This window comes from Poeciliopsis prolifica, unplaced genomic scaffold (assembly GCF_027474105.1).
Source record: "Poeciliopsis prolifica strain line A6 unplaced genomic scaffold, Auburn_PproV2 SCAFFOLD015, whole genome shotgun sequence".
Classification (NCBI taxonomy): domain Eukaryota; kingdom Metazoa; phylum Chordata; class Actinopteri; order Cyprinodontiformes; family Poeciliidae; genus Poeciliopsis; species Poeciliopsis prolifica.
This window is the reverse complement of record NW_026562390.1, coordinates 6,278,116-6,292,119: the sequence shown is the minus strand read 5'-3', so window position 1 is coordinate 6,292,119 and position 14,004 is coordinate 6,278,116. Positions and strand designations below refer to the sequence as shown.

Below are 14,004 nucleotides of genomic sequence, written 5' to 3'. Positions count from 1 at the left end.
AGACTATATTTTTATGGAAATCTTTAGTCACATAATAAAAATAAGTACGATATTTTGAATAATCATGGACGTAAAGAAGGGGGGAACAATCAAAGCGACGGACTTGCCTCACTCTGACGTGGTACTCTCGTTTACCTGACAGACGAATTCAGGGCTGAAATGTTCACTTCCACAGCCGGGTAGTTTGTCGTTTGACAGATCCAACAGACTTCTTAGCTTCGCTTTCCTGACTGTTGGCCTGCTTCGGGTTAGTTTTACTCGACGAAACTGGGTTAAATCTGTCTTGGGATGAAATCTGGTCCAAATATAAGTTTAATTGTTTTATTATCAAGAAGCTTGTTTGCTAACTAACTGCCATTGCTAACGAGATCAGGCTAGCAACGGAGAGCCTCCCAACAGCTGATAGAACCACATCGTCACCTTCTCCTTTCAGTTTTGTAGTTTATGAACACTATTCCTCTATTTCTACGTCTGGATAGAGGTGTTTTTTTGTTTTTGTTTTTTTACACAAGCAGCTATTTTTACTTGTTTTTGTTTTTTTATTTTTTCAATAGGAGACTACGAGTCTTTTATAGCTATCTTTCAACCCTTTGTTTACATGGAGACACTTCGTCGTGGAGACTTTGTATCAATGAAGTGGTCCTATTAAGATTGGACAAACAACAGGGCAACAAAGCTGGGGAAATGGCCTTTAGGAGGTAGCTAAAATTGTGCTGTTTCTCTACCAAAACAAAGAGGATGAGCTGGGGTCTGACAGGGGACAGTTGTGCCAGCTGGACTGTTTGATCTGCGTGGGTGTTGCACAGAGAGGAGTTTGTTTGTTCCCATCAAAGTTGAACGTTTTGTTAGAACACATGAGGAGGCTTGGTGCTAAATCTCAGAGGAAACCGGGTCTCTGTTTTGGAACCGATATGTTGCTGAAGACGCTTCTGATCACCAGTCTTCTTAGCTGGGTGAATTGTTTGGAGAATCAGAGCATGACACCAGAGGAGAAGACCAACATCAGGTGAAAAATGGAGTAAACACAGTTCTTCTTTATGTAATACACAGAAATTACCCAGAGAGAGCGTTTTGCTTAAAATGTTCTCATTGTTTATTTACAGAAACCAAATTCTGGAGATGTTTGACCATGCCTATGGAAGTTACATGGTAAGGACAATTAAAGCTTTGTGATTGGCAACATTTTTTTGTCTATTAGAAAAGGTGTTTGGATGTTTACAGATAAAAACAATAACACATTTTCTGCTATTTTTATTCATAAGTAATCAATGGAGCGTTGACGTCCCAACTTGTTTCTGAGCACAGGGATAATTCAGATGATTTCTCTTATTTTTATTGTGGAGTTGTGGCTAAACAGTACTGGCTCAAACAGGAAGTAGTGCATGAAGATGTAGGGAAATTACAAAAATATCCTCTCTTTTCAAGGTGTTTCCATCATGTATGGCATGGAGATGATTAAATGAGTTGCATACCATGAATCAAATGATTACGAAGTGATGAGCCTAATTATAGCTGTTACTGTTGCAGAAATATGCCTATCCAGCAGATGAGCTGATGCCACTAAGCTGCAAAGGGAGAGTGCGCGGAGAAGAGCCTAACAGAGGGGACATCGACGACTCCTTGGGGAAGTAAGAACACTTTATTTTGTCCTCTAACGCCTTGAAACATCAAATAATGTTTCACAGCTCCCTGAATCAAACCAGCAGGTGGAAATTAGTTTAGTTTATTCATAGTCTGTACGACCTGTCTGGTTGCTTTAGCATTCCTTTGCAGAATCTCACTACTAGTTTTTTTCCCCCAAAACTCCTTATAAATTCTACCGTTTTGACTAATGCCAATGGGAAAGTAATCTAATGAAGATAGAAATTGTTAGCAAAGGTTTTGGGAATATAAATGAAACAATGAATATGCAGCTTAGGTGATGATATACCTGGAAATTTGAGTTGAAAGAGCTCAAAGTAGATATTTATTGCTCTGTTTTTGCAAATATTAGATCATGCATAATGCAACAAAAACTAAAATTTAAATCAGTTTATGCATACAAAAACAGTTTCATGTTATTTTATGCAAATTTAAACCAGAATTTGCATTTTAAAAAAACGTAGAGTTCTAAAAAGTAAATGTGCAGCAAAGTGTGACATGACCTCCTCTTACCATCTTGTAACATTTCTGCCACCTGTTCTTTAGGTTTTCTCTCACTCTGATCGACACCCTAGATACCTTAGTGGTATGTACTTCCTGTTCATCTGTTTACCAACACAAGAATGAATTTATTGTGCCTTCTTCCTCTTTGGAAATGAAGTTGTTTTCTCTTGGCTGCATGCGCACAGGTGCTGAACAAGCTGGACGAGTTTGACGACGCAGTGAAGAAGGCTGTGAGGGACGTGCGCTTGGACAACGATGTGGTGGTGTCCGTGTTTGAGACCAACATCAGGATTTTAGGGTATAAAAAAAAGCCTGTAGTGTTGATGCTGAACATGTCCTGTTACGCTGTTTATCATTTTGTAAATGTGTGTCCAGAGGGCTTTTGGGGGGACATGTGATGGCTGACCTGCTCAGGCAGCGTGGGGAGAGGATGCAGTGGTATCGTGATGAACTCCTGCACATGGCCGTCGAGCTGGGCCACCGACTGATTCCTGCTTTCAACACCACCAGTGGCCTTCCCTACCCTAAGGTACACCAATAGTCATTGTTTATTTCTCTAAAATATTCCAATACATGATCCTACCACAGCCATTCTTAACACTGAATCTTCCACACATTCATAAATACCTTTTCATATAAATATTAGATTTTTCTATTTGTACATTTAGTTAAAAAAAGTATTAGAAAACAGTAGATATCTAACCATTCCACTTAGCTTTAAAACTAGTTCTGCACAGTTCAGTGAACTCAAACGAAACTGATTGAAAGTAAACAAAAATAGCTTGTTTAGCCATATTTTTCGTCCAGTTAAGTGACTTTCTTTTTGTTGTTTTCCAGGTGAATCTGCGGTATGGCATCTTGAACCCACTCTCACGTACAGGCACTGAATCGGACACATGCACAGCGTGTGCAGGGACCATGATCCTGGAGTTTGCCGCTCTCAGCAGGCTGTCGGGAGAGTCTGTGTTTGAGGTACTGCCAGCCTGTAATTACAGAGTTCTCTTAATGTTTGCTTTTGTGCTTTAGTGTGCTGTAAATATGTAATTACTGAAGAGTGAGATTAGTTCACCTTATCTGGAAAATTAAAGCCAGCTGCTTATTGATGTTTAACAGGAACATGCAAGGAGGGCCCTGGATGTCCTCTGGGAGAGGAGACAGAGAGGAAGTGACTTAGTTGGAACTGTGATCAATATCCATAATGGAGAATGGATCAGGAAAGGTAACAACACTCCAGCACAAGTACACACAAGTACTCTGAGATTCATTAGGCTAATGCCTAATGAATCTCAGAGTCCCTCTTGTTGTTGCGCAGTCTTGATAAGAATCCCACATCACTGTGAATGAGCAGCCTTTTTGCTTCTGTTTGTGCAGATAGCGGTGTTGGCGCAGGAATCGACTCGTACTACGAATATCTAATGAAGGCCTACATTCTTTTAGGAGACAATACATTTTTGCAGAGGTTCAACATTGTGAGTCTCCCTTCAACAAACAAGTCATCCCATTTTGTAACATCATTGGTGTACATCCTGTCATTTGAAGCTCAAAACAACTGTTATTTTATCTAGTTTCTATTATGTTTTTTTTTTACTGTAACAGCACTACAGTGCCATTATGAAGTACATCAGCCAGCCTCCTCTCCTGCTCAACGTGCACATGCACAATCCCACTGTGAGCGTTCGCAGCTGGATGGATTCGCTGCTCGCTTTCTTCCCTGGATTACAGGTCAGATGAACTGCTTAAATAGATGCTCCATTTATTACATTTGCTCCAATCGGTAAATAGCAGTTGACAGATAAAAGGTTGCTGAGTCTGAAAAGAAATGTATGTATATATATATATATATTATTGTCTGCATAGGTTTTAACAGGAGATCTGAAACCAGCCATAGAGACTCATGAGATGCTATACCAAGTCACAAAGCAGCACAAGTTTCTCCCAGAGGTAAAGAAGGTCTCATTCATGTTCACTCTGTTGTCATCTTGCATTAGAGAAATATTTAAAACTTGCAAGAATAATGATGTAATAAAAGTGACAAAGTTAGTTTTTTCAATAAGTGATGTTCGTTCTGCAGTTACATTGTTTTGATGTTGTATCTGGTCATGAGTGTCAACAGCCACAGCTTTATGTTTGCTTCTTTTGGTCAATCTTCATGCAGGCTTTTACCACAGAGTTCAGAGTTCATTGGGGTCAACACCTGCTGAGACCAGAGTTTGCGGAAAGCACCTACTACCTCTATAAGGTAGAAACATTGAAATAAAAAAACACAACATGCTTGGTTCTAGTTTGAATTATCTGCTTAGCAAGGAAGAACATAGAACCCAAAAAGATCCCAATAAGTCATTAATAAGAAAAAAAGAGCTGCGGGATAAATAATGCGTAAAAACACAAGTTAATTATCACAGAAAAACCCTCTTTAAAATATTTGAGAGACCCTCTATTCATTCATCATTCATGTGGCTCATGATGTTCATTCATTAAGCCCTAGAAATTGGTGTAAGTTTTATAATTATAAGTATTATTGCAGTCTTGAAAATCCAGGTGAAATACCCTAACAAAGAAAAGTCTTCCTGTCTTGCATAGTTTTAATGACCTGTCTTTTCTGTCCGACCTGTGCAGGCCACTGGTGACCCTTACTACCTCAGAGTGGGACAATCCATAGTGGAAAAACTCAATGCCTTTGCCAGAGTGCCTTGCGGTTTTGCTGCTGTGCACGACGTCCGCACTGGGACACATGAAGACAGGTGCTGTTTGGGACAGACGAAGCCAAGCTTTGAGGGAAACCATAAATAATATTTCGGTGTTATTGCTCTTGTGTAGGATGGACTCGTTCTTTCTGGCAGAGATGTTCAAATACCTCTACCTGCTGTTTTCGGAGAAGAGCCAGCTGCCGATTAACATAGACGACTACATTTTCACCACCGAGGCCCACCTACTGCCCGTCTCTCTGTCCACGACTCAAGTCACCGTCCAGACCAACTTTACGGTAAAAGTTCTCAACAATCTGAATTACTTTCTCTTCTCGAATTTGTACAGGAAGATGTGCTCTCACAGGTATAAAGCAAGAATATGTAAATTTTTGTAATTATATTTACAACATTTTATTGCGTACAAATACAAATTGACAGTTTATTTTGTTGAAGTGCTTATGAAAGGTTTGTGGTGCTTTATCTCTTTGTGCTGCACTTTAGGAGGCTCCTGTTGCTCATGATGAGGATCTATTTACACACTCCTGCCCCAGCACAGAGACATTGTTCCCCAACAACCCATCGTTCGCCAAAACCATTAGGGACGGCTACAAGTACCTGACTGGCGTGGGACGAGCCTTCACTCCTCTACCCATCAGGTGGGACTTGGTGCAAGAGACTCTCTGTATCTCTGCTTCTGATCTGCTTTTTGTGAAACTGAGTGAGTTCATGACTACTCACAGGGAAATTGAGCTGCCGCTCCACGATAGTGGCATGGAACCGGTGGAGTTCTTGAAGAGTATGGGCATCTCTCTCACCCCTCTGAATGACTTTACCCTGGGAAACTCTATTGGTTCAAAGGTGGGCCTCGTTCACCTCTAAAGCTCATATGTGTTCAGTTACAGTTATTATCACCTCTACAGCGTCTGTCACAATTTCTAGTTTAAACCTTGCTTATGTTCATTTATTGAATATTTCAAATATGAACATTTAAAATCTGCTGATTCCAATGTGGTGGAACAAATTGTTGTATGTGAAGCATAAAAAAGTCCTTTCAGATACTAGTGTGATTTAACATGAGCCCAGTCAGTGTCTAAATTAACGGTGCTGTATGGAGAGATGTTTTTAAACGTTTCACTTAAGACTTAAATTTATTACACTGGTCGCATTTACACACGAGGGAGTTATGAATTTGACGACTCATTGTTGTTATTGTTGCATAATTAAAAAAGGTTAATTAAATTCCCCGCTGGCACAGAAAAGCTTTCAGGTTTCTTAATTAAAATTTACTTTGAACTTTATGGATTTGGAAAAGTGAATTTGAAGGATGGCTCTGTCCTGTACAACATGTCCTCCAAGCCTGATCCCTTCACTGAACTTCTTCTCTTTCTGCTACTCTTGTTGTATAACTCTCAAGTAAAGGCCAGTGTTACTCCATAACCTGTATCTTTTTCCTTTCAACTTTTGAATTGATTTTTATCTGTGTCTGTGCTGAAAATGTTATTCTATTACTATAATAACTATACTGTACTATAATAGTATTTTAACATCGAATATGTTGAATTCAACTAGATTATTTGTCTTTTTTAAAATATTTGAATACCTGCAGCAGCATAAAGGAGTGTTCCGCGTAAAGCTTGTCGCAGAAGTGAGCCAGGCGATAGAGGAGGAGTTGGTGGTGCCACATGTCGTTCAGCTCATATCTCCTCCATTTCTGGGCAGAACGGTCCTCACTGCAGGACCGGCCAAGTTTGGGATGGACCTGACCAAGCATGAGCACGGGGTGAGATAAAGAGCCTACTATTGAGACAAAACCTGAAAAAGATTTGGTGTTTCAAAAAATGTCATCATATTGGGAATGGAAACATTTTAGGTGTTTTCACACCTGATAATCTGGTAGACTTGGTTCAGTGCGTTTCGCTTTCACACTGCACTGTGTCAAACAAACCAAACGAAAAACTTGTTTCCCTCCTTGCTTATGGTTCCACTGTACCAAGAACCACTGAAGAAAATGACACAAAAACCTCTGAAGGAGATAAGAGCGCAATATCCTTCATCATGTAAACAAACATGTAGTGGAGTCAGATTTTAGCAGCTGAAGGATTACTGTTCTGGCAAAAAATCAATACGCAATTTCTGTAGCTAGCACTAAATGCACATTTGTTTTGGTTGTATTTACCCAGAATGCCTTGCGCTAGAGTTCACTTTAACAAAATAAAAAAAAACCAAGGTTTTTAGGCAGTTCTATTTTTCTGGTTTAGCATCAGAGTTTGATAGTGCATTCACACCTCCCAATATGAACCAGATTATAAACAAATTGGAGTTTAAAGCGGACTAAAGAAGGTTGGTGTGAATGTACCTTCAGTTCTGCAAAAGGAGTATTGTCAAATTAGATACAAAAATGTACTTTTTAAGTTATTTGTATTTATTTGCTTTTCTCACTATCGTAAAAAAAATTAAACTAAAATGAATTCCCTTACCACAGGTGAAAGGAACCATAGTGAAAGCTTACCCCTACACTGCCTGTGGGACCGTAGAAAATGCAGCAGAGGTTAAAGGCCGTATTGCACTTGCATTACGCGGTGACTGCATGTTTGCAGCCAAGGCTCGTTGGCTGCAACAAGCTGGAGCCAGTGGTGTCATCTTTATAGGTGAAAAAAAGTTTGTATTTTAACAACACCTCTCATAGTTTTTAATGTTCCAGGAAGTGAATCATTGATAAACTTCCCTGTCGCACAGATCATCGCGAAGGAAGTAACAGCGAGGAGACTCCCCTCTTCCAGATGGTGGGAGACGGTGACTCCACCGAAGACATCACCTTACCTTTGGTGTTTCTGTTCAGCCGGGAAGGCGCCGTGCTCACCACCGCCCTGGAGGAACATCACAATGTGGATGTGTTGCTGCTGCCAAAGGAGAGGCAGCTGGGACAGGGTGAGGACCAGGAGGAAGTCCATTAAAAGATAAACACTCCATATTGTGCATTTCTGTTGCCGTTTAATGCAGTGGTTAGGAACAAGTTTTGCTATACGGGAAGCTAATTGTGGAATTCAGCCACAGGCCAGAGTCTGATCGAAGAGATATTTTTTTTCTTGCATATTTATTTTTTTGTCGATAAAATAGTGTTACAGCTCCAAACAAATGTATTAGCACGCCTTGGCAAAGACGTGTAAAACGTCTTTCACTAATTAAATCTTTCATGGCGGGAGCAAAACCTCACAATGAAAAATTTAGGAAAAAATAAATTTTATTTCAAACAGATTTATTAAGTGGGAGAAAAAACATGTTAGGAAGTCTTATTTGTCTACAAGATTTAAAAGTGGCAAAATGAGTGGCATGACTAACAATTTTGTCTACAGAAAGCATTTTTTTTCATTCCAACATTTAACTTTGATAACTTTTTCCAGAAACTTCTGATGAGAATCGAATAACCTTTCTTTTAATCTCACACATTCATTTCGCCACCAAGTGCAAGATAAATATAAGTGAAAATAGAGAGTCGATCAGACTCTCTGGCTTGTGACTGAATTCCACAAAAAAAGCAATTTCTATCACAAGCATAGAAATGTAGAGTTTTATGTACTCTTCTGGGACTTTTTCAAAGGGTGAGTTCTTTAGTTTGATAAGACTAAGAATAAACTTAAATGAGTGAAATGTGGACTAAAACTCACAATAAATCTGTGCAAAGTATCTTCTGCCCCCTGTTGGGTACGGCGAAGGATCTGTGGTGATGTGGGCCTGATTATCTTCGAAAGGCCCTGGGAACTTTTTATTTGTAGCATCATGCACTTTTTAAAATGGGACATTTGAAAAAAAAAAATCAGATGGATTCTATCAGTACATTTATTTTAAACAAACAAAAACACTTCCTCTATGGCTTCTCAGTCCCCAGGCTTAAATCCTATAAAAACATCTCTTTTAAATGTCTGATTTTTATAGGATTTAAGATATTGAGTTTATATAATTTGAGTTTTCATTTTTTGCTAGGATCTAGAGGGGTTATAAAAAGACCACCAGCCTCTGGACGCCTCATGCTTCTTGTGAAATGTTACATGAGAACACCAAGTGCTTCCATATTAGCAAAAGATTAACGGAATCAATAATTTAACAACTTCTTTTACCCATTAAATGACTTCAGTCAAATGTACGTTTTTAGGAATATTAAATGTGTCGATCTGTGTGCCTGTTTTATTTGAGTTTCTGTAAAATGCTTGTATTTGTCAAATTTTATTTGCTGGACTTTACTTATAACTCCATTCTTAAACAAATATAATTCTTAAATTAGCAACATCAGATCTTAACTATGTGTGGTATGTGTATCCCTTCTGAGTTTATGCATTTTATTTGATTTATTTTTTTTGTTTTTGCAGATAATTCAGAAAAACCTGTCAGCATGAACATAAAACTCCGCCTGAGAGAGGAGGGCGGGTCGGAGGACAGAGCAGCTCCAGGAACCACGCTGGAGCTGCTTTTGGAGGACGAAGAGGTCCCTCTTAAAGAGGCGGGCGAAGAAGAACTTAGTGGAAAACAACAGTCACAGCACCAACAGGTCTGCACTCAAGGCAGAACTGGACCCTGTTCTACAGACCCTCTGAAAGCCCTGAACTCCAAACCCAGACCAGGCACAAAGCCTTGACTGCTGTGGTTCCCTAATGCTGGTGGCCAGTTGGTTTGTGAGCAGCATGTGGCCCCTGTCTCTGTTCTGCAGCACAGCCTGCGTGTTTACAATTAACAGGGAGGATATGACTTTACGGCTCCATGTTTATGACGCAGTGGGATCAGAGGGATTCTGCTCTCAGCCAGAACATGAGCTGGTCTCCTGTTGCGATCTTGTGTCCAGTAGAGCAGAATTTAAAGTCATCCTAACCTTGGGGGAAGCTTAGAAGGTGGAACAAAATGTATGCAATTTGCTTTTAATCTAGATTGCACCTTTTTAACTTCTTCAAATACTGTTTTAGCAGTTTGTAAAGATTAGTGGAGTCTTACTTGGCCAGTAGGTGGCGTCAGCTTCCATAACCTCTCAGTTGCACCATGTGTAAGGTAGATGAAGGAGACAAGCTCGGGTTCTTTTGGAACATAAATTTTGTACTAGGTAGAAACTTCAGGGACTTGATGAGTGAATGCAGAATGCAAGATTGACCAATTTTTTTGTATTTTATTATTTCAATGTGCACATTTGAGAGGGATATTTTGCACTGCTTTTGGCTAATTAAAGAGTTAGCATTAGACTGTGTGAGTGTAGTTGATTAATTAGGCTATATTTATATAAAAAGGCATCTCGGTTGAAACCTCTAAACCTAACCATACACATAATAAATAAGAAGAGAAAATTGTGAGTAATTGTTGAGATTCATTTGGTTCTAGACTTCTAGTTTGTAGACTTTGGTTCTTAATATTGTATTTGTGCAAATTTTAGGAAAACTAATTTCAAGTTTGTGAAAAAAGTGAAAAACACATTCAGTCACCGTCTTGCGGTCTGGTGTGATCATATCCGATCAGTAGCTCTGAACCTATTGTATATTCCAACTATGTTTAGATCACATGGTGATGCCTAATATAAAACCAAAGTTAAACATCTCCACACAGAGAAAAAGCTTTTCAACATTTCGTTGTGAATGTTTTCTTTTCAGGTGTGCAGCAAGCTTTCGCTTCATGTTTGTCGCTGTTGCATAAGAAATGGAAAGCTTTTCTCCCCAAGAAATTTGAATGCTGTCCAGGATGAGTTTTTGATTTATTTGCACAGATTAGCAGTCCAGTTCATATTGTGAAGTATTTCACGGGCATTAATATGTGCAATGACTTTTTCTTTTTTTAATCTTCAGTCACTTTCTGTTGATGGTTTTTGTTCTCATTACTTATAAGTTGCACATTTTCCATCTAATGTTTTTTGACCAGTGGACTATTTTTCACACTCAAAACTGATTTTAGATCAGAAATTCGAAAGGGTTTTATAGGGCAAAGAGACTTCTCTAAGATTTATTGCTAAGTTTTTTTGTTGTTTTGTTTTGGGGGGTTTTACCACTGATAATGTGCACATTATTTTTCATGCAAAATAAAACGGCAATAGAGGGCAAACCAAGGACACCTTTTTGTTATATTTAGATATTTTATATTATTTATTATTATTTCTCTGATTAACAACTGCAGCCTAAAATGTGCCAAAAAAGCTGTAATAATCTCTACACATATTTTCTTTCAGGTGCAAGCAGAGGGAGTCCTAGTAGGTTTTGCTCTTTAACTAATCTTTCTGTAATTGAGCCTCTGCCATCATTTTTTAGCCTTGGTGAAATATGTTAGGAGCTTTTGAATGTTTTTGGACTTGACGATTTGCTTCTAATTGTTGATTTATCCATAGATTGACATTTTACGTTGACCAATCAAGAAGATATGAGACGTTCATCCAGGTGAATTTGAGAATAAAGATACTTGTAACGTCCTTTTGGCATTTTATTTTTATTTTGTGCTTGTTAACTTCTTTTTTTTTATTTCCATGTTTTTTCCTTCTTTGCTGAAACTGAAACACAATTCATACATTTGCATAGACACAGAAGGAAGTGATCAACTTTAACTTTGCTGACAAACCAACAACTTTTTGGAATAATTCATAAAACATTAGTTCACTGCTTTGGAAGAAATCTGTGATATTTGCACATTTTGTTCTGCAATCGTCTGCCATTAGTCACAGCTTCATCATGCTCTGTTAGGAGTCTGCATGGAAACTAAGATGATCAGGGATTGCACTTTGCCCATTGAGAAGGGGCTTTACCTTTAATCATTCTGATGAAGCAGATTCTGATCATACCTTTTTATATTAGTATCGTTATTTTTTTTTGAAGTAATGTTGTATCCAGTTAAGCCCAGAATAGTTCATAGTCCTTGCAAGTTTTGATTTGACATAATCAACCAGATCAGATTTATGACTTCAATATGAGAATCTGATGAGGAAGATGAAGATTAGGGGGGAGCAGTGAGGGCTTTTCAACTTTACAGGTTTGGAGCTCACTGCAAAAGATGAAAATGTCAGCAGTTACATGTTTGCTGTAAAACCAATACACTGGTTATTGCTGAGGATATAAATCATTTTTTATACAAATAAAATCAGGCAGCTTGCTACCTTAATTTTGATGTGGCTGTATGTGATGAATCTGTACATATGATTTTTGACCCTTGGTGGATAAAGAAAAAAAAAATCATATTTGTGCTCCCTATTTTCTGTTTTTGAAATCAAAGTTTTTTATTCTTCTCTGAACAAATCATAATGCAAATCATTAGATGTTCTGAATTGATATGGATTTAATTCAAAATGTAAATAAACCTCTTGCAGTCTTTTTTTTTTTTTTTTTGGTTAGTTTTGTTTTTGTTATACTTGCAAATAAAAATTTGAAATTGCACAATTTAGACAAAAGAAAGTCAGCAAATACGCTCAATTCCTGTGAACTGAACTTTTCTTTCACAGTCGCTTTCAAGTCAGTCAAAGACAGTGTTAAAAAATGTATTCTGCTTTGTCGTCTTTTTGCAAACTTAGAAAAGGTTGCACAAAAACAATAGCGTAAAAACTTTAGGCTGTGATTTGAAAGCAATGATCTACATTTAATTCCTCTTTCCTAACGACACTGCTCAAAAAAATAAAGGAAACATTCAAATAACACATCCAAATCTGAATGAATGAATGAAATAAATATAAAAATAATTTCCACCTATTGTCTATTCCATTTGCACAACAGCAGGTGATATTGATTGTCAATCAGTGTTGCTTTCTAAGTGGACAGTTTGATTTCACAGAAGTTTGATTTACTTGGAGATATATTGTTGTTTGAGTGTTCCCTTTAATTTTTTGAGCAGTATATTTCATCTCTGACTGAGCTTTGGACTTCCCCTTCTAGAAAAGCAATAAGCAGTCAGGCCAAAGAGGACACTGGCCCTTCAGGGGCCACAAATCTCCCACGTTGTTTTGTCACTGAGATATTTCAAACATCCGCTGCTCGGTGAAGAGTTTTCTCATAAGAATAAATTAATTCAACCTCAACAGTGAAAAAAAAAAGCTAAATTGGGTGATTTATTTCACTGCGTCACGAGATAAACTAATTAGGACGTCATGTATAGCAGACGGGTTCCTCCACGTCATGGCGCTGCTACGTCTCATCTCCAGTAAACTGGTGCCTTCAGGTGCTGTGGGAAAGTGTTGGTCATACTTGATGTGCGTTGAGTGAAATTCAAATGAAACGTCGACTTTCTGTCACGTTTTTTGGGTAATAAAGTAATCGGTCCTCCAGCACAAGTTTTTTTTTTTTTTTTGTTCTTTTCATTTGAATGATTTAAAAGACTGTTTAAGAAATCCCAGAGATTTTTGTAAAAGGTTTTACTTTTTGTAGATGAGCTCCACCTGTGCTAATTGAATAAGTACAAAGGGTAAGATCCTAAAATATTCACTTTTCTTTCTTTTATTTACTTAGAATAAGGACACTAGTTTAACAATATTGTGTTCAAAACAACAAACATGATTTTCTCACACAGATAAACTTCACAATCAAAAGTCAACTGATTGTGAATACTAATTTTTATTACTATTATTATTATTATTATTATTATTATTATTATTATTATTATTATTATTATTATTGTCAGAAAATGTTGCCCTCTCTCTGTTGATTTTTTTTCTTTCTTTGGTCACATTTATGTTCAGATCAATCCAAAAATTCCTAGAGTAAATACAAAATGCATTAAAGTGAAGATTTAAAGTGGAAGGAAAGACCATTCGCAAAAAGTCTGTATTTCCCCTTTATTACTCATTCGCATTGCGTAATAGTAGAGATTTCCATGTGCTTATTCAAAGAAATATTTGGCCATTTTAGGAATCCGGTCTGCACTTGACCAGCACCAGCTGTCGTTCAAATCAAAATCCCTAGAGTGGTGTCCAAAGTCAGGCTTCAAGGGTCAGTGTCCTCTCTGGTTTGGATGCTTCCCTGATTAATCACACCTACGTCAAATGACAGTTCATTATCAGGCCGCCGCAGAACTTGATTGCATATTGAGGAGGATTTAAGCGTTTAAATCAGCTGTGTTGGAGCAGGAACTCATCTAAAACATGCAGGGCATTTATGCTTGAGGACTGGAGTTGTTGTTGAAGCATTGTGTGAACAGCCAGCATTGATCTGTGGAAGCTGTTTCCTAACAATGA

At 38.0% G+C, this 14,004-nt stretch overlaps 1 protein-coding gene across 1 annotated transcript; it reads left to right on the top strand.

Annotated features, from left to right (window-relative positions):
- The first annotated feature begins 160 nt into the window (after positions 1–160).
- si:ch211-282j22.3 (ER degradation-enhancing alpha-mannosidase-like protein 3) lies at positions 161–11,981 on the top strand. The gene is made up of 20 exons (XM_055040144.1): positions 161–1,006; positions 1,104–1,149; positions 1,528–1,628; positions 2,188–2,227; positions 2,331–2,443; positions 2,521–2,674; positions 2,983–3,117; positions 3,259–3,364; positions 3,517–3,614; positions 3,742–3,867; positions 4,003–4,086; positions 4,301–4,384; positions 4,762–4,886; positions 4,963–5,128; positions 5,334–5,488; positions 5,573–5,690; positions 6,439–6,612; positions 7,315–7,480; positions 7,569–7,760; positions 9,197–11,981. Exons 1-20 carry the CDS (start codon positions 855–857, stop codon positions 9,460–9,462), a joined length of 2,601 nt encoding a protein of 866 aa, XP_054896119.1. The 5' UTR covers positions 161–854; the 3' UTR covers positions 9,463–11,981.
- Positions 11,982–14,004: the final 2,023 nt, after the last annotated feature.

Coding starts and splice junctions, on each gene's coding strand:
- si:ch211-282j22.3 (XM_055040144.1), top strand. CDS start 855: ATGAGGAGGCTTGGTGCTAAATCTCAGAGGAAACCGGGTCTCTGTTTT. Junction 1,150..1,527: donor ATGCCTATGGAAGTTACATG/GTAAGGACAATT, acceptor TTACTGTTGCAG/AAATATGCCTATCCAGCAGA. Junction 2,675..2,982: donor GTGGCCTTCCCTACCCTAAG/GTACACCAATAG, acceptor GTTGTTTTCCAG/GTGAATCTGCGGTATGGCAT.